At 44.2% G+C, this 20,983-nt stretch overlaps 1 protein-coding gene across 3 annotated transcripts in view; it reads left to right on the plus strand.

Annotated features, from left to right (window-relative positions):
• The window catches only part of PITPNC1 (phosphatidylinositol transfer protein cytoplasmic 1), a 219,987-nt gene that overhangs the window by 131,487 nt on the left and 67,517 nt on the right, over positions 1-20,983 (plus strand). For all 3 annotated transcript variants that reach the window (XM_080681341.1, XM_080681342.1, XM_080681343.1), the window contains exon 4: positions 10,231-10,302. In XM_080681341.1, the coding sequence (XP_080537467.1) occupies positions 10,231-10,302 (72 nt within the window). The remainder of the gene's footprint in view (positions 1-10,230; positions 10,303-20,983) is intronic.

Genomic DNA, 20,983 nt, shown 5'->3' on the forward strand with positions numbered 1-20,983 from the left:
GCCACCACCACCGCCCTCCCTCTGCCCCCCGCACTTACCCTCCCGCCCCCGCTGCCCTGTGCTTTCCCTTCCCTCCCGCCGCCGCTGCCCCCCACCCCACACTTTCCCTCCATCTGCCACCGCCCAGCACTTTTCCTCCCCCCCGCTGCCGGCCACCCCCCCCCCCCCGCACTTTCCCTCCTGCAGCCACTGCCGCCACTGCTGCTGCCCCGTGCTTTCCCTCCCGCTGCCACCACTGCCCCGCTTTCTGCTTACCCATCTTCCTTCTATGCTGTCTTCAGTCTTCACTCTGCATCTGCTTATGCAAATTAACTTCCATCTTTGTTGGGTTAATTTGCATACTCGCTCTGATTGGCTGGTGGGCGTAGCGGAGTGATGGTCAATTTGCATGTTTCTCTTTTATTGGTGTAGATTAGTGTAGATGCATTTCTTTTTCATTTGATGTGGCCTGCCTGTCATTTAAATTCGTGTCCTGCCTTTATTGTGTGTGGCTATCAGTATTCATGAGCATCCTCCGCTTATTGCTGCCTGAACAGGTCCAGCCCTACATTGTATGAACCTGAATTTAGTTTCTCTGCCTGATTTTCATAGAAGTGTGGGTAGCAAACCGTGTCCCCATTGAGAAAACATACTTTCATTCATGTCTTTGCTCCCTCTCCCTCCTGGCCTTGCTTCTCCAGTGGGTGCTGTTACTCATAGTGCCAGAGGATGGGAAGAGGCTCCATCAATGAATGAACTACTGAATGAGCAGAAGCTTCTATGCAGGGTGCAGGCTGATGAGAAGCAGCCGAGAGGCTGATGTTCATTTCCTCACTGTGAGCTGGACTACACACCGCTGTTTCCCTGCTCTGTTTCCATGCTCTGCCTTCCTCTCAACCCACCCACTTCTCTTCCAGGTCCACTGCTCTTGGAGACATTTTTCTTCCTGTGCTGCCTATATTTGGGAGAACTTTCTCTGGTTTATCCTCATCTCTAGTATTTACATGCAATTCCTGTTCTTCTTTGCTTTAAAAATTCTTCTACTTTTTAAAACATCTTTACACGGGTTCCTTTTCTCACTTCTCTGGAACTATGTTTTTTGACATTTTTTCCCAACTACCCTGTCACTATTTACTACCCATGTTATCTGTGGGTAAAGTCATATGTGGCCCCCGGAACCCAGAACAGTAAAGGAAACCCAAATATCTCCGTTATTTCCTTTGCATCTTTCCCTGTATGAAGACCGAGATTCTGAGTACATGGGGGACAGACAGACACCTTATTGAAATTGTTATGTGTATTAAAGATCTTCTCTGCACAAAAGAGAAGTTTTATATATGTTACCTTCTAACGATAGGGCCAATTTTCTATCAAACTGGAAGGATAGCCCGGCCAGCTTGGCTCAGTGGTTGAGCGTCGACCTATGAACCAGGAGGTCATGGTTCGATTCCCAGTCAGGGCACATGCCCAGGTTGCGGGCTCGATCCCCAGTGTAGGGTGTACATGAGGCAGCCAATTGATGATTCTTTCTCATCGTTGATGTTTCTCTCCCTTCCTTCCTCTCTGAAATCAATAAAACTATATTAAAAAAATAAAATAAAATGGAAGGATAAAAATTTCCTAATGAAGAATAAATTGAAAGATACTTTAAGATCTAGGTGTCTACCAACTGCCTCTACATATAGACTCATCCTCTATTTTACAAACAGCACAGCACAGATTCCTAGATAATAATAAACCCTACACTCCAGGCCTGACCTCCCTAGCCCCATGGAGGCTAGGGTGTAAGTCTCCTGTTGGTGAGATATGGAACATTTGCAAATCCAGTTTTATTCATGATCCCATCTCAAACTGAAATTCCCTGGATGGCCTTAGATTACATTTAATATGACAACAAAGAATATGGTACCAGAGAATCGATGTCTTCAGGGGAATTCCATTAGAGAAAAGGTCAGGTCTGTATAGAGCTAATGTTCATTGATAGCAGGGAACATGTGTTGCGTAGAGTCGGAACAAGATGGCCAGGGAGGAATGCATTGAGTCCCAGATGAAAGCTAAAAGGAAATGATCTTTTAAAAGCATATGAATACTTCATCTACCCCAGGCCAGCTTCTCAACTCTTCCATTTAACTTTCTTCATTCCAAGCCTCCATATAAAGTTTGCCCTCAGACAGGGAAGGATACTGGCTGGTAACCAGGAATGAGGCATTGAGTTACTGGGCTCAATCACTGGTTTTTAAACTTTCCTTTTCTTGGTCCAGGAGGTTCCTTGGACATGCCCCACTGGCCACCATATCTCTTCATAACATTTTATTTGAAGAATAAATTCCGATGTCACTTAAATGTAGTTTGAACTGTGTCACCTCTCAGATCCCACCCTGTGTTAAAATTCCATGAACAACACTTGAAGTAGTGATTGCCAAACTTTCTGGATTTTTACCTCCCCCACCTACGTATCAGTGCTCTTATAATATGCTCTTCTTTAAAGAGGACTAAAATTAAGAGAATTTTTAGAACATCTTGTGATTTCCATTACACATAATAGAGTTTGGGATATCATTGATGTCTTTATTCACTTTTTTATTGGATTTGAATTTTTCTGATTACTGAAAACAGATTTTTATTGTAAAATCCAAACATTATAAAAATGTATGGTGTAGAAAATAAAAGGGCCCCATAATTTCCACTGTTCTCCATAATAATATTTTGATGTCTATTTCTCTATTTTTTTCTGTGTAATATATTAACCATTGGTGGGGTTGTTTTTTGTTTTTTGTTTTTTCTCTTTTTACAAAAATAGGATCATCCTGTTTTACACTTGGCTTTTTTAATAGTCTTGGAGTTCACCACAGTGTGCTTAACAAACCTTCTCCTATTGGACTTGGGTTGTGTTCATGTCTTTTATAGAACCTAAAGTGTGGTGATGAATGCTTGTTCATTTGTCATATTTTTTTACACTTGAGAATTCACACCCTTCCTGGAGTTCTGGGTAGGGATTTAAAAGCACTTCCACAGTAGGAACTAACTTAAGCCATCATATTATCACTTTGAATTTCCGAAGTAAATAATTACACTGAGTGGCCAGATTATTATGATCTCTGAATGCATAATAATCTGGCCACTCAGTGTGTGTGTGTGTGTGTGTGTGTGTGTGTGTGTGTGTGTATGTATATATATATATTAGAGGCCCGGTGCATGAATTCATGCATGGGTGGGGTCCAGCCAGCCTGGCCAGGGGGAGGGGACATGGGCGGTTGGCTGGCCTGCCTGCTGGTCAAACTCCTGGTCGAGGGGACAATTTGCATATTAGCCTTTTATTATACAGGATATACACTGAGTGGCCAGATTATTATGCGTTCAGAGATCATAATAATCTGGCCACTCAGTGTATTTCTCCAGTTTATCTTTCAGGTAATTCCTGTTTTCCTTCTTTGGGTTTATTTGAAGCAAGGCAGCACATCTATCATTTGACATATGCACACACACTTATTTTCTCTGCTAAGTGACCACAGGGCATACTGAGAAGCAAGCCTGTGCCTTAGCCCCCATAACCCCCAACTGAGTATTCAACTACACTAGAAATACTCATGTACCTTATATAGCAAATACTTCCACCAGTGCCTGATGCTAGTAAGTACAGTATCATTACTACCTCAGTGTTGGGTCATGTCTGTCTGGCCCAGACTGTACATGGAGAATGCTGACAGTGTTTACCTTGAATCATCATTTTGACCCAAAACTTCCTGGGGTTAAGAAACACCTGGGCCATATGAGGAGAACCTGAACCCTCAGCAAGCAAATCAGCAGGAGAGGGGCCTGGAATCTGTTTTTAGCAAGCCCACTAGATGAGGCATCATTAGGTAACTTTTAGAAATATACTGTTAGAGAATATATGATTTTTATTTTACTTCGTAAACTGGTGTAGGGTGGGAGTAATACCTGTTCAAGTACAGTTTTCCGCATGGGTGCTTTGGGGGTATAGGATGACAATAATGATGATCTTCAAAGTGAAAGGTGCACATTCTTCCAGAAGTTTTGCCACTGCGTGCTTCTGGGGTGCAGAACAATTCACGAGCCTTAGACTCCTGTCCCACACCCATTCTCCACGGCCACCAGCCCCTCTCCCTCTGCGGTGTGGAGACTGCAGCCAGGGCTTCCAGCACCATCCAGAAACTGACGATGGAATGTTCAGCCTGTTTGTCCCTTTCTCTTTAAGACTTGCTTGCATTTAGTTTTGTTCTAAGTGTTTCTTATTGCCAGAGCAACCCTAATCAATCACCGGACTAAAAATGGCTCTTTCATGTTTCCAAAGCATGTCTGTAGTGAATTGGAAATTCAGCTCTTCCATGCATTTTGCATATGCTGCTTCCATTTCCCGACACTGAACCTGAGCGTGCTTTGTCTGGAAATTATTCTTGCAGAGGCCCAGGTACTTCGCTCATCTTTCCTGGCATTCTTCTTCCTGACTGCAGATTCCCTCATCACTTCCAAAAGACACAAGTGCAAGCATTTAAATATGCAGCAGAGAACTGCCGAACTGCCGCTTTTCTGCACTTTTTGGTTTTATTATTACATAGATAGATACATAGATAGATAGATAGATAGATAGGTAGATAGATAGATAGATTTCAGAGAGGGAGATAGAAACATCAATGATGAGAGATAATCATTGATTGGCTGCCTCCTGTACACCCCACACTGAGGATTGAGCCCACAAATCGGGCATGCGCCCTGACTGGGAAATGAACTGTGACCTCCTGGTTCATAGATCAACGCTCAACCACTGAGCCATGTCGACCGGGCCACTTTTTAGTTTTAGGTGCTAGAGCTTTCACAGGTACCGGATGATCACTTTATAGAAAGGGGTTCATGTCGGTGGGTGGTTGCCACTGGGTTTGGAAGGCAAATGAAAGATGCACAGATCCTGGCTGCTGAGGAAGCTGGTTGTGGCAGGGAGCAGGTGACAGCAATACTAATAAGACTCTTCTGGGTAGGGAGGATCTAAGCGAGAAAATCAGAGGAAATGACAAGAGATCTTTCGCCTTATTTCCCAAATTTCTCCATGACACCACTACTATTTTTAGGGGGTTGAGGGCAAAACAAACTCTGAATATAATGAAGTGAAGATTTCTCTAGCCAAGCTGCTCTTGTAGTCCAGAAGACAGAGAGAAAGAAAGATTTTTCATTAGAGTTTAGATTCAGTGGGCCCAAGGGAGGGGCTGAAATGACTCATGCTGTCTCCCAGGCTCCAGGGTACGAGGGCACCTCACTGCCTGTCCCCTGCTTCATCATGCTGCTCAGTCACCATCCACCCTCTGCCTGGAAGCAGGGTCATCGAGTGGGACCCCACGGCTCCCAAAAGCTGTTGTGTGTTTTTTATGCTGATTTTTTAAAATGCTACTTCTTAATTTCTTTGCGCCTCAGTTTTCATAATAAGGCTGAGTGAACCAGCAGGCAGAAAGCCTTTAGATCTAGAAAAAAAGAGAGAACACAGAGATCCTGGTGGTATGCTTGTTTCCCTGCACGAAGTTGGCAGGGAGTCTAGAGAGCGCTGAGAAGCGGTGAGGGGAGAGGGCTGCTGTGCAGAAAAAGGAACTGATAACCCTTCAGGAAAAGGAGGACAATGAGAGGGTAGACTTGGAAGATGTAATGACGTCCTCAACAACAGAGCAGCTCAGGGGCCAGAGCCATGCTGAAGGCAAGCAAGCTCTGTGTCCTGGCCACCACCCATGTCAGGAAGGACCAAGCAGGTGTCCTCCTGTCGTCGCCGCCCCAGCAAGCCCACAGCCTCCCAATGCATCCTCACACCTACACGGCAGAGGCACTCCTCCACCCCAGCTCTGTTTTCTCCCCCAGGTAGCCTGTGGGATTTCATTCATGGGAAGGGGTACACCGGGATGGGCCCACATTTCTCGAGTGACTGCTCTAGCAGACACTGCCTGGTCTTGGACATGTGTTATATCATTTAATCCTCACCCCACAGCTGTGAGGTTGGTATTGTCTCCATTTTATGGATGAGAACACTGAAGCTCAAGAGGATTAAGGAATCAGCCCAAAGTCACACAGTTTGTGAGAAAAGAAGCTGGGATTTGATCTAAAGTCTGCTTCACTCCAAAACCTGTGTTTTTTCTACTGGACCACCATGCATCCTCCCTGTGTGCTAGCCACACGCTGCTGCACCTGGACGCCAGCTAATGGCAAGCTTAGTGGTATCCGTTACTAGTAAATGTCACCCTGGACAATAAACAGTGGCCATCGATAAAGCAGATGACATCACAGGTGGAACTACTAAGTTAAAAAGAGTACTAATTCCCCATTGGATATGCTCAAGCCTCAAAGTGAGTATACTTTACCCAGATGAGCCAGATGGGAGATTTGGAAAGGAAGCAGTGGTTGGATTCTGGAAGTTGGGTGTTGGATTGGTTTTCGATTGCTGTGTAACAAATTTCCCACAAATTTAGTGGCCTAACACATCACAAATTTATCATCTTACATTTCCATTGGGGCCCAAGTGAGGTGGGTCTTTGGCTCAGAACCTTACCAGGCTGAAATTGAGGTGTCAGCCATGGCTCCTCATCTGAGGCACAGCGTCCTCTTCTACGTGCACTGGCCGTTGGCAGGGTTCTGTTCCTTTTAGTTGTAGGAAAGAAGTCCCGTTTTCTAGTTGACTGGCCTCCAGGGATCACTCTCAGCTCCTCAGCTTCTAGACATGGCAGCTTCCACAAAACCAACAAGGGAACCTCTGCTTCTTCTAAAAACAAGTCTCACAGAGTGGCTAGCATGGCTCAGTGGTTGAATGTCAACCTATGAACCAGGAGGTCATGGTTCGATTCCTGGTCAGGGCACACGCACGGGTTGCGGACTCGATCCCCAGTGGGGGACGTGCAGGAGACAGCCAATTAATGATTCCCTCTTATCATTGATGTTTCTATCTCTCTCTTCCTCTCTGAAATCAATCTATATATATAAAAGCCTAATATGCAAATTGTCCCCTCAGGAGTTTGACTGAGAGACCAGGAGTTCAGTTGCTCACTATGACGTACGCTGACCACCAAGGGGCAGTGTGGAATGAAGAAAGGCCCCAGCCAGCAGCTGGAAGGCCCCGATCGGCCCTGATTGCCAGCCAGGCCTAGGGACCCTGCCTGTGCACAAATTTCATGCACCAGGCCTCTAGTAAAAATATATATTTAAAAAAAACACAAGTCTTATATAATGTAGCAGAATCTAATCACTCTGGTAATTTAATCAGATGAGCTGCTATACCATATTATTTGGTCTTGTCCACACTTAAGGGGAGGCCTTATACAGTATCTGTATCACAGATGCTGGGAATCTTGGGGTCTATCTGGGAACTCTGTCAACAGGAGTATTTTAGTCTGTCCTTCATGTTGTTGTGGCCCAATGGGACTTAACCGCTCAGTGTGCCATAGAGCATATGAGTCTCCTGAATCCCTTAGACGTCCAGTTTTAGCCACTGGGTGACACGCCCGATGTCTCTCTTCTTGCACTTTGCTCCAGCTATGTCAGAGTTCCCAACTTTTTTTCCTCTCCTGTACTCCTGAGAGCTAAGGCTCCGTGAGGATCAGTGGGCCTATTTTTAGGGATGCTAACCTGCATGGGGAAGCAGAAGTTTGTCTCATCATAGACATCTTAGTGGAAAGGTTTTAGTAACAGCTCTGAATAGGCCCCAAGCCACAGATATACCTGACTTTTAGCTTAAGACAGGTACACTCTCCAGGGCTCCGAGTAATAGCCACTGAGTTCCCAAGGGAATTATCAGCCCCAAACCACTGCAGTAAGAGAAAAATGCTGACCCGCCTGGAGATGGCCTGTCTGATCTGGTGCTCTCACTGCCTTGCCCGCCAGGTGCACTCACAGCCTTTGGCAGCCTTGCCATTCTTATATGAAATAACCCAAGTCCTCACTCAAAAATAACATCTGCTGATTTGCATAAGAGTTTTTATTTTCCTATTTGGGTTCAATACCCAAATGCTAAGATTCATTTGTTCGACCTTAGGTAAATGGCTTAGACGTTCAACCAATAAAAAATCCTTGTGGGGTTCCACTCTGATGCACCCAGCCCAGTCCCCATGCTGCACAGCTCTGTTCTCTCACCAGCTGGTACTGTGCTCATGTTGGATTGACTCTCATGTGAATTATGGGTTAAAAAGGACAAGTCTGTTTACCCGAAGGCTTATTGTTTTGAAAAGGGTCTCGGGCAAGTGCATCTTCCCAAGTTCGAGGTTGATGGAGAACTCTGCTGTGGGCTTCAAGCCGCTGCGTCCTCAGGGTCTCGATTCCCAATGAGCAGCCCCTCCTTGGAACCCCCTGGGCCTGGGTGTGAGGGCAGCAGTTATGGAGTGAGAGGTTGGAGAGATGACTGCAAGGAAGGTGTCAATGAATGAAATTGCAGGGCTATGTTCTCCATAAAGGCAATTACTGGGATTGTCTGGTTCTGAGTTTCCTTAGTCACGGTGCAGCTTGCTTGTTTCACCAGATTGAGACAGATGAATGCCAAATCACACAAGCGTGTGGCATCAGGAGAATTTTCAGTGGCACATCCAAGGCCCCTGCCTTATTGTACAGATGCCTGGGCTGAAAGGGAGCCATCCACACACTGGTGAGGATGGGTACTCTGGACTTCTGGATCTTAGATAATGCGTTATCTCTGTTTACTTCCTATGCATGAAGTAGTGAGGCGGTTTTCCCACTAGAGTGTGCATCAGCAGGCCCAGAAGGGCTCATTAAATACAAAAGGGCTCCCAGAGTTTCTGATTCAGTGGGTTGGGTTGGACCCAAGAATTTGCATTTCTAATGAGTTGCAGGCGGCTGCTGCTACTACTACTACTAACTGTTCAGAGACCCCACTTCGAGAATCAGTAGGGATGGACACTGGGCCCATGCCACCAGACCTTCAAACCCAACTCAACTATTCATTGGCTGTGTGATCATGAGCCATTTTCTTAACCTCTTTGTGCCTTTGTTTCCTTCTCTTTAGAGCAGGGTAATAATAAATAGTACCTTGTTCCTGGGATGGATGCAAGGCATAAATTAATTAGAATTTAGGCCAGTGCCTGGGGTACAATGTGCTATGGGTACTGAGCGGATCAGTCCAACTCTCATTTCCCCTAAACCTGCAGCTCCCAGTGGAGTTGCTGGGTCATTTTACTCAATTGTCTTCAATCCCATATCCAGTGGCCAAGAAAGTTAATGCCCAGCTTGGTGCCAGCAGAAGGAAGGTTACATCAACATCCATCAAAATCCTCTTGTTGGCCTGGCTAGTGTGGCTCAATGGGTTGAGCTTCATCCCATGCACCAGGAGGTCGCAGGTTTGATTCCTGCACATGCCCGGGTTGCAGGCTCGATCCCCAGTAGAGGGCATGCAGAAGGCCGCTGACCAATGTTTCTTTCATTGATGTTTCTCTCCCTTCCTCTCTCTGAAATCAATTTTAAAAAATTTTAATCCTCTTATTAAGCTACCTTAATCTTTAAAATCTCACTGAATCCATAGAATGTAACTCAGTGAAACTGGGACACTGGGATGGTAAGCATTCGGGGTTCCTCTTCCCTGTGCCGTCAGGAAGAGGGGCTGCCTTTTATGTCAAGCTCAGCTGTAGCCTCAAACTGAATGCTGACTCTATGCCCTTGATTTTATTCAACCCTCACAATGTCACTATTAGGTAATAATTAGTATCCATGTTTTAATACTATTAGGGTTCAGAAGAGTTCATCAACTTGTCTGTGCAAAGTCACAAAGTTTTCAAGTGATAGACCCAAACTAAAAGCCAGCTCTCTGACTTCAGTAATGTATGATCTTAAGGTTCTGCTGTGCCCCCTGCCTAGCTTTATATGAATGTTTATAAAAGGATAAGGCTGGGTCCCTGGGTTCCAGCAGTGATCGCTGTGGCCCAGAGGTAGGCACCCAAAGCTGGAATTGCCTCTGATTCAGGTGTTTGCTTCTCTCAAGCCTGGGACATGGCTCAGAACGGAATCCTTTTAAAAACAACCTCTTCAGTGACTTGCCTTCCATTGCTTGGCATTCTCTCCAGCCTGACTTCTGGATGAAATTTTGTGTTCACGTTGCCAAAGGCAGCTTTTCTTGTCTGAATTTGGATATTGACCTAGTATCTGAGCCTTTCTGGTTGCAAACAGTGTTCCCAAGCAAGTGGTCAGAAGAGCATCCAGAGCCTATATTGAAGATGCAAAGAGAGAAAAAATGGTACGCTAATGAAACCTTCTCTTTTTCCATAGTGTTCCTTCTTGCCAAAATTCTCCATTCATATAGAAACCAAGTATGAGGACAACAAAGGAAGCAACGACAGCGTGAGTAGCCCCCGCACCCCACACCCCTCATGCCATACGGTGTTCTTGCCTTCGGGCTCTGAGAGCCGTAGTACTTTTCAGGCCCTTGTGTGTCCAGGGCCAGCAGCAAGAATTGTGCCTGGGGCCTCAAGAGTTCTGGCTTTGGCTTCTGAGGGCTAGTGCCCTGGATTCCTTTCTGGATTATTTTGTTATCTAGTTTTTCTTCTCATTTTTATGTGCAGGAATTTCTGTGACCTGGAGTGATTGTCACGGGGATTGAGAGGATGGTGGGGGCCTGGAACTCCTGGATTTGGTTGCTGATCATTGGGTTGAACACATATCTTCTCAGGTTAACATTTACTTATAGAGATGAATGAATACAATCAGATATATGTGCATATTCTACATATATTTTCCAGCTCAATGCCTTCGCCAGAGTTTCTGGAACTTTCCAGAGGAAAGGAGAATGTAGGTGGCAAGGGTACTCTCTCCCCAATAAGTTCAGGGTCCCCAGTGGTTAGCATCCCCTAATGGATAGTAACCCCAATGGAAAAGTTTAGGAACCTCTCCTTGTCAGCAACCTAAAATCGGAGGTACTGTGGTGGCCATTTTCATCAAGACATTACTGTCTAAAATGGTGTTGCATGATGTTTAACTGAAACCCTTGTAAAACAACGCCTTTTTTTCTGATTGGAAAATTAACACCTGGTTATTAAAACTTAAAAAATACAAAAGAAAAAAGAAAGAAAGAAAGAAAACTAGTACTAATCTCATAATTCAGAGATGACTACTATTAGCATTCTGGTTCATGTTGCAGATTATTGATGATTTTTTTTAAACCATTTCTCCTAAAATTGAGCCATATAATATGCTGGTTTTTAACATGTCATGAAGTGCCCTTCCCAGTGTGATTTTTTAAAATATATTTTATTGATTTTTTATAGAGAGGAAGGGGGAGGGATAGAGAGTTAGAAACATCGATGAGAGAGAAACATCGATCAGCTGCCTCCTGCACACCTCCCACTGGGGATGTGCCCGCAACCAAGGTACATGCCCTTGACCGGAATCGAACCTGGGACCTTCCAGTCTGCAGGCCAATGCTCTATCCACTGAGCCTAACCGGTTAGGGCCCCAGTGTGATTTTTTTTAATGGCTGCACTGCATTCCACACTTATATTCCTTGAATAACTGCCAGTCACTGGACAGTGAAGTGGGCTTGAACGTCAGGAAAAGGGGGATGCAGATCAGATGTTTGAATTGCCTTGCCTGGCACAGTGTAAATTTTTTCTAACATCTTACAGTCTTTCCACACAAATTCTTCTTTCTCTTTTTCTGTAGGGCTCTGTCCTCATGCATAGTTATAAACTCCTTCATTTGTGAAGGTCTAAGGAGGTCACATGGCCTCACCGTGATCCCCATAGGTTGTTAGGAACAGCATAATCTTCTGGGTTATCCTCCGCTTGGTTCAGACAGCCAAAAAATTCACATTATTATCATTTATTATCTTGTATTCCTTTTGGCAGATGCAAAGTTATTTTCACTACTCTCCTAGGAGTTTAGCTTTGTTACTCCTCTCGTAAGAACGTAAAATACCAGATTATCCACCTAGAATCAGCAGCATCCCCTGCCCGTGGCCAGGGCCGGGTCTCTCTGAGACTTAGGCCAGCCTGCAAAACAAGCACGAAACCAGGGGCCTTTGTGCAGAGTCCTTGTCAACACAGTGTGCTTCCTGTGGGAGAAATGCGAGCCATTGTACCTGCCTTACCTCCTCCCCAATTTGCTGATTCTGAGACTACCACTGGGTCAGCTCCTTATCTCTCTGTCATGGCACCCAGCTTGCCCAACTCCATATCCCACCATCTTGTTACACAAAAGAGGTCCTACTGGCTGGTTTGGCTCAGTAGGTTGAGCATCGTTCGGTGCATCAACCAAGAGGTTGCCGGTTCGATTTCCAATCAGGGTACATGCCCAGGTTGTGGGCTCTATCCGCAGTAGGAGGCGTGCAGGAGGCAGCCAATCTTTCTTTCTCTTTCCCTCGCCCTTCCTCTTTCAGAAATCAATAAAAAACGTATTTTTTAAAAAAGAGGTCCTAAGCATGCTTTTGCCCAGGTTCCCATTTCAGCCTCTGCCTGGCTCTGCTTCCGAGATCCCTAGGTCTTGCTTCTGAGGCCACTGGGCCATCCGGGCCAACGCCAGCTTGGTTAGACTTCTTTGCCACTTTGCCTTCCTCTCATTTACATATCAGCAACAGCTGTTGATCACCTAGCTGGTCCAAGGTTGGTCCCAGGGAGCCAGAAAAGGAAGACCTTATTGGTTTTCATTCGTTTCATTCATAGTTAGTTAATGCTTTGAAATCAGACCATGAGAAATATATTTTTATGTAATAAAGCTTACTTTAATTATTAAAAGACTAGAGGCCCAGTGCATGAAAATTCGTGCACTGGGGGGTGGGGGTGTCCTTCAGTCCGGCCTGCACCCTCTCGCAGTCTGGGACACCTCAGGTGATGTCCAACTGACAGCTTAGGCCCGCTCTCCTGGGGATCGGGTCTAAACTAGCAGTCAGACATCCCTCTGGCAGCCCGGGCGCCCTCAGGGGATGTCCGACTAACGGCTTAGGCCTGCTCTCCCGGGCCTAAGCTGTTAGTCGGGCATCCTTAGCACTGCTGCGGAGGCGAGAGAGGCCCCCGCCACCGCTGCTGCACTGGCCAGCCATGAGCTGGCTTCTGGCTGAGCAGCGCTCCCCCTGTGGAAGTGCACTGACCACCAGGAGGCAGCTCCTGCGTTGAGTATCTGCCCCTTCATGGTCAGTGTGTGTCATAGTGACCGGTCGTTTCCGGCCGTTAGGGTCAATTTGCATATTACCCCTTTATTATATAGGATACTTTTGTCCCGGGGTTCAGAACTGGAGCCTTAAGCAGATGGCCTGTGCTGGCATGTTCTTTTTCTGTCTGTGGATGAGGATGCGGTTTTTGGTGGGAGACAGAGTTGCTAAAGAAAGCAGTGCAATAGTGGATATTTCTCTTCTCACTGCTTTGATAAATTATTTAATAAACTCCCTTTCTTTGCATGTTCTGAGTGTATAGTCTTATCATTCAGCTGCCATTCTTCATACTGATGTCTGCAACCTGTTTTCTCCCCTACCTGCCAAAGATTTAATGAAATTGATGACAAGAAGCAATGAATAAATTGAAAGACGCTAGTGATAATCATATTGATTAGTGATTGAATAGAGTACATGTTGTTATCCTATTATCATTGACCATGTAAGTAATATTTTTTCCATGACCCAATATCTAGTTTAAAAAAAAAAATTCATGTTGAGATGACTAGGTTTAAATATCTTCTCCTCTGTGTGAAAATAAAACTTGTATATTTACGATTGTGAAGACCTGTAAATTGTGAATCCATTAACCAGGACACAGTGGGAAAGTTGTCTTAAATTGAGGTCCATTTATTTTATGCACATACTGACGAGAATTATTTAAGCTGTAATTAGTGCCGGGGATGATGGCACCATGCCAAGTTCAGGTTCTGTTGTTTGCCTAAGGCCATAAATCTCAATGGGGAGAGCCAGTGCTTAGCACGCGTGATGGTTGCTGCCAGGTTACTGTCGTTCACTGGGGCTAATGGGGGCAGCTTTGCCTTTACTTCCTCTTCCAAACAAAGCAGGCACCATTAAAGTGGTGGTTCTCAGCTTGGCTGCACATGGGCCTCACCTTAGAGGTTTAGCTCATGCCTGGCTTCCACTCCACTGGGATTTAATTGGCCCTGGGCACAGGCTGGTCTAACTAGTCAACACACATGAAGGGCAGAGCATTATCCCTCTAGGAGAGCTGAATTTGTCAATTGGGAGTATATGCAGTTTTAGAGTCTGCCCTCCAGTTAAACCTGGTAAGTCCTTTTTGGGGTGGGGTGTAGGATATGCCATTTATAGGATAGATTGCCACCCATTTGAGGATCTAAAGCTGGAGTAGGGAATATCCAGCCCTCAGGTCATATAAGGCCCTCAAAATCTTTTGGCCTGTTCCTTCCAAGACATTAGGGGTGAGTTAATTAAATGTTTGACCAAATATAGCAGGCTAATTTTTTAGTTGATAATTTTGTATGGCCCGTGAATATTCTTATAAATATCCAAATAGCCCTTGGCAGAAAAAAGGTTCCCCACCTCTGATCTAGACAAATAGTTCTCCATCATGACTGATAGTAAAGTCACCTGTGAAGCTTTAGCATCGATGCCACCATCCCTCCCCCTGGGGTTCTGATTTCATTTGTTGGGGGTGGGGTCCAGGCATTAGGATTCATAACGCTCCCCCAGGTGAATCTGATGGGCATCGAGGCTGAGAATATAAATTTAAAAGAGATACTAAGTGCTATTTAAAAAACCAATTGTGAAACTTAGGATATCGGATTCTCTAAATTTCTCCACTTCTTCATACCCCTGGAAACAGAACAGCTTACAAAAAGCATGTCTATAACCACCACCACCACCACCACACACAATAAAAGGGCTTGAGGGCACCATATTTATTCTCTGAACCTCCTCCTCTGAGCAGATGGAAAGAATGTATTTAGTTGAGTTCCTGGAAGCATGAGGCTCTGTCCTTCACAGATCTCTCCTTGGAGGTTGCCTAAAAGAAGTATTTGGAATTGATTTAGTGTCTAGCTCAGCTGTGTTGTGATGAAAGAACACAAAGTTGTTCTTTGTGAAACAAAATGATCAGTATTGAAGTCTCAACTAGTTGACCTTAAGCAGTGGAATCTTAGTTTTCTTATCAAGAAAATAAGAGTAAATAATGTGGAAGTGCCTGGCCGGCATGACTCAGTGGTTGACCTATGAACCAGGAGGTTACTGTTGGATTCCTGGCTAGGGCATATGCCCAGGTTGCAGACTCGATCCCCAGTGTGGGGTGTGCAGGAGGCAGCTGGTCAGTGATTCTCTCTCATCATTGATGTTTCTATCTCTCTTTCCCTCTCCTTGCCTCTCTGAAATAAATAAAAATATATCTTTTTAAAAATTGTAGTAGAAGCCAGATCACAGAAGTCCTATGAAACCATGGCAAAGAGTTTGAATTTTAGTATTGTAGGAAGTTATGCAAGGATTTTAACCAAAAGAGAAATTAGATTTATTGTTTTTTTTAAATAAACTTTTAGTTTGTAATCTTAAATTTACACTAAAGTTGCAAAGATAGTACAGAGAGTTCTCGTATACCCTTTACCCAGCTTCCCCTACTGTTAACAGTTATATAACCCCTAGAGGCCTGGTTCATGAAATTCGTGCACAGGGGGGGTGGGGGATGACCCCTAGCCCAGCCTGCACCCTCTCACAATCTGGGACTGCTGGCTCCTAACTGCTCACCTGCCTGCCTGCCTGATCGCCCCCCTAACTGCCCTCCTGCCAGCCTGGTTGCCCCCAACTGCCTCCCTGCCAACCTGATCACCCCTCACTATCCCCCTGCCGGTCTGGTCACCCCCAACTGCCCCCCTGCCAGCCTGGTTGCCCCCAACTGCCCCCCCTGCCAGCCTGGTCGCCCCTCACTTCCCCCCTCTGCCAGCCTGGTTGCCCCTCACTGCCCCCTTGCCGGCCTGGTCGCCCCATGCAGCCTGCTGTTCGGTTGTTTGGTTGCCCCTCACTGCCCCCCCTGCCGGCCTGGTCGCCCCATGCAGCCTGCTGTTCAGTCATTTGGTCGTCCCTCACCAACCCCCCTGCCAGCCTTGTTGCCCCATGCAGCCTGCTGTTCGGTTGTTACTGTGAGGGCATCCTGACCAATTTGCATATTACCCTTTTATTAGTATAGATGATACATTTTTTAAAACTACAGACTTTATTCATATTTCACCTGTTTTTGTGCTAATGTCTCTTTTACTGCTTTAGAATCCATTTTAGGAAACAGTGTTACACTGGGTGGTTTATGTTTTTAAACGTTTGCTGTGGCCATTCTATGGAGAACAGTTGGTAGGATCGCAAGTAGGGAGTTCCATTGGTAGGTGATTGCAATAATCCACACCCAAGATGACGGTGGCTTGGGCTGGAGAGATGGCAGTGGATAACAAGAGGAGGGATATGTATATATTTTGGAAACTTACTTTCTGTTGGTATTGGTGCATGAGAAGGGGCAAAATAAGGATGCCCTCAGGATTTCCAGCTTTGTCTATTGACCCTGAGTGGTGGTGGTGCCACGGCCGTGGTGGGGACAGTGGAGGAGACGCTGGGTATGCAGGGAAGAGCGTTATTTGAGACATAGTCCGTGTGAGGGACCAGGGAGACTTCCTAGTGGACATGGCAGGTAAGGAGTTGGATATATGAATCTGGTGTTTAAGGAGAGGTGTAGGTCGTGATTCAGAGTTGAAAATAAGTGAGGTTATCTAGGGAGATGGGAGACAGAAAAAAGAAAGTTCTAGATACTCCAGAACAGAGAGCGCCTGAGGAGGATGGTCCCATGGCTTTCAAGTCCAGCTTCTGATTATTATCCCTTCTCCTTGATTATGACTTCTTTTCAATCACTGAGTGGCACTTCGTTTTAGGGAATAGACTATCTCATTTAGTTAACTACGAAGTCTACCTGAGTTTCTTCCCCTGAGTGGACGCCTCCTTTGTATGAATTAAATAAACATTCCAATGTGTTGACTTGGCTCAACTTAACATTGCCTTGGAGAGGTGGCCAAAAAAGTTCCTCTGCAGACCTCAGATAGCTTCTGCTGAATTTACCAACTGACACAGGGAAGTTTACCATCTAAGGGGAGCTCTGCTTATGGAGGATTTGTTATTATAATAGTCATCATGAAGTTTGTTTCATTATTGGTATTAGTTGTTTTTCTTTAAATATATTTTTTATTGATTTTAGAGAGTGGAAGGGGGAGGGATAGAGAGATAGAAACATCAATGAGAATCACTGATGGGTTGCCACCTGCATGCCCTCTACTGGAGATGGAGCCCAAAACTCTGACCTGGAATCAAACCGTGACCTCCTGGTTCATGGATCGACACTTAACCACTGAGACACACTAGCCAGACAGTTTTTTGTTTTGTTTTGTTTTGTTTTACATCAAGAGGGCAACATGGATGGATGTATGGGTAAAATAATTCATTTAAAACGTGCCAAAGTGAATTTTTAAAGCAGAGGTGCCAGTGAGAACCGTAGAATCCATATTTATAGGTTTCTGAAGCTGATTATCTTCTCCTTAAATGGTTTTTAATTGAGGATTATAGAAAGAAAAAAAAGTACTTGCTTTATTTTTAGACATGATCTCTGCTGTCTTCAACTTTTATGGTTCTTTTTTTAACCTGAGATTATTATAACCAGCCACCTACAAAATCTGCAGTTTTCTCAAATAAATCGGTACGTGTTAAAAGAAGGCTGCACAAGACACCCCATTTGCAGTTTTAAAGGATTATTATCCACTTTGGTCCATGAAGTGGGAAATCAATGGCCTTCTCAATACATGTCTAATAGTGTCATTCTGAGGACAATGGAAAACACATTCTGTTTGGTCCCTTAAGATGTTGCCTTTGCGGTTTGTGGTACAATTTGTGCTCTGAGAGCAGTTGTAAAAAAAAAAAAAAAAAAAATTGTTGGCAAGATGAGCATCTGTCCATCTCGAGGAGGAGCTTTCCATTTGGGTGTAGTCACAATGCAGGTTATCTCTGCATTCAGAGAAGCTAGAACTTACTGCTAGTAATAGTTACTATTAATAGAGATAGCTTATAGTAGTATTTGTTTTCTGGTTAAACCTGGTTCGCCAGTGCTGTGGTGGACCTAAAAACGACCTGCATACTTAGAGGCATAGCCCATGGACACAGAAAGATGGGGATAAAGAGGGGAAAAGGGGAGATGTCTGTAATACCATCAACAATAAAAAGTACATTTAAAAATAAACAAGACAAACAAACGGCCTGCCTGTGCTGACCTGTTGCTGTTGGTACTGAGGGTTAGGAAGAGTTTACCAAACTAGTCAAAAGCAGCATAATGTAAGGGACTAGGCGGAATCACAGTTAGGAAACAGAGGTCAGAGCTAGAAAAGCAGTAACAAGTATCACGTTCTGGGCGACCGTTTTACGGCTACTCTAGTAATAATAGACTCAAACAAGAGTCATCTATGGAAGCTACCATCATTGAGTGAAGCAGTACTGGGGAACCAGAATTCACACTGCCTCTGAGTATTAGCCCAGATTTATGTATTAATTACCAACAGTGGAGAAATCTAGAGGATACCATCAAGTAAGCCAATTTTCATCACCAATAATCGGACACACTGACATGGTGTGCCTTCCATTGTGACATACTGAGGACACCATCATCTATTGATTATCCTTTCCAAAATGTGTAACCTGGATTCAAAAAAGGAGGAAGCAATCAGACAAAGCCAAATTGAGGAAAATGCTACAAAACAACCAGCCAAAACTCTCCAAAAAAGAACATGTCATTAAAGACCAAAAACTACTGCCCTAGATTAAAGGAGACTAAAGTAATTCAACAACTAAATATAATGCCTAATCCTTGATTAGAGTCTGGATTTAGCGGGGAAGAACGGTATAGGGAACAAGAAAAGATATTATTGGGACAATGGGGGGATTTGAACATGGACCATGTATTGGGAAATAGTATCGTATAATATTGAGTCAATATTAAATTTCTTGCCTGTGATCATTACCTTGTGAATATGTAGGCAAATGTCCCTGTCTAGGATACATGTTAACATATTCAGGAATGAAGTAGCATACTCTTAGTTTCACATGATTCAGCCAAATACTTTTTATTTATACATGTATTTTTGTTCTTCTTACAGAAAGGCTTATAAAAATTAAAAAGCTATTCTCACATTGCAAAGAGATATCAGATAACTTACTCAAGGTTACATGAGTCTTTTGTTTTTGTTTTTCCGTGCCATGAAGCAGAAGTTTTAAGTCTTCTCTCTCTTTTGAGTGATATCCTCAAAAGAAGATTTCATTAACAAAACAGAGAAAAAAATAGCCTAATCATAACTATTGTCAGCATCATTGTATGATTCTACTCATCCAAAAGATTTTAGCCCGGACAAAATTTGAACAGAGAACAATGAGATGGGAGAGCCATCATACCAGATAACAAAACCATATTAAAGGAGTGTGGTATTGGCACAAAGACAGAAATACACCTAAGCTGATAATGGAAGTTTGACACATAGTAGATAAAGCATCTCAAATCAGTAGGAAGAAAAGACATTGAGTCATTTTCACAGAAAATGACATTGGGTCCATTGACATTTCCTATGAAAAAATAAAATATTAGATCCCTACCTCACTCCATATTAAAAAAAAATAAACTGCAAAAGTTTTTCTTTTAAAAAAATATATATTTTATTAATTTCAGAGAGGAAGGGAGAGGGGGAGAGAGATAGAAATGATGAGAGAGAATCATTGATCGGCTGCCTCCTACACGCCCTCTACTGGGGATCGAGCCCACAACCTGGGCATATGCCCTTGGCCGGAATCGAACCTGGGATCTTGGAAGTAGAGCATCTGCAGGCTGACGCTCTATCCACTGAGCCAAACCAGCTAGGGCACAAAAGGAGTTTTCAAACCTAATTGTGAGAAACTATTAAAAGTATTTAAGAATATATTGTTTATGAATACATTTACACATTGTAAAAAATATAAAGTTTATAAAAACATGGACCAGGTTTATGACGAACTTACGATAACTGTCAGCCGGAGTAAAAGGGGAAGGGATTTCAACTTTAAATGTGAGACCTTCTTTTTTTAAAACTGAGGAGGGGGGAGGGCAGAGTGGGAATCAAATGTGACAAAATGTTTATGTAAATGTGTTCATTTTGGGTGGTGGGGAGTGGCTATTTGTTATATGATCCTTGATATTTTTCTGGATGTTGTTCGTCTTCTGTGGTTCGTGAAAAAATATTCATCTAACAATCCCATTGAAGGAGATTTGAATATCTCCTACTTTCTGTGAGTCATTCTCAGGTCCTGTCACTTTGCAGTTGCTTCCCAAATGTTTGGCTTTTTTCTTTTTTTTTTTTTTCTTTCCCTCTTAAGAGACCTAATCCATGTGGGAAAACAGTACAGTTCACTTGGAAAAAAAATTCAAGGCACATCTTCCCGTTTATTTACCTAGAGCTTTGTGTTTGTTTGTTGAGCCCAATTTTCTGTACCTCATTGAATGAATTGCTCACGACAGATGGTGGCCAATAACCTTTGGGTCTTGGAGCTTTTTGGACTAGGACGAATTAGGTTTCTGCCAGAAGCTAGCAGCTGCCCAGCCCCACGTAGCAGGACAGTGTACTAACTAGACTCAGAGAACTCATCAGCCTTGACCGAACAGGGTCCAGAGCAGGGCCTTAGAGCCTAATGATACTGGGACTTCATTGTTCTGAGCTTCCCCAGCTGTGGAAAGGGGAAAACGATGCCTGCTTCAGAGGATTCTTAGGAGACTTCAGTGGGATGATGCATGTTGAATACTCCCTAGACAGGGGTTCATTTCTTCTCTTTAACTTCAGGGTGCTTGGTGGAAACCACTTCAGAGTTAGACCTTGGAGATCTACAAGTGGATAAATTGATTGGGAGTTCTTTTGAGGGCAGGTTTCACTTTTCCAAAGTCTGTAGTCCCTGCTCCTTTTCCATCATCCAGGATGGGGCATCCTCAGGCATAAGTTGAGAAGTCACACATTACTGGGAGTCTTTGAGTTCACTTTTCCAAGGTGGAGCAGGGAG

Source organism: Plecotus auritus (assembly GCF_963455305.1).
Source record: "Plecotus auritus genome assembly, chromosome: 7".
In the NCBI taxonomy this organism is placed as follows: domain Eukaryota; kingdom Metazoa; phylum Chordata; class Mammalia; order Chiroptera; family Vespertilionidae; genus Plecotus; species Plecotus auritus.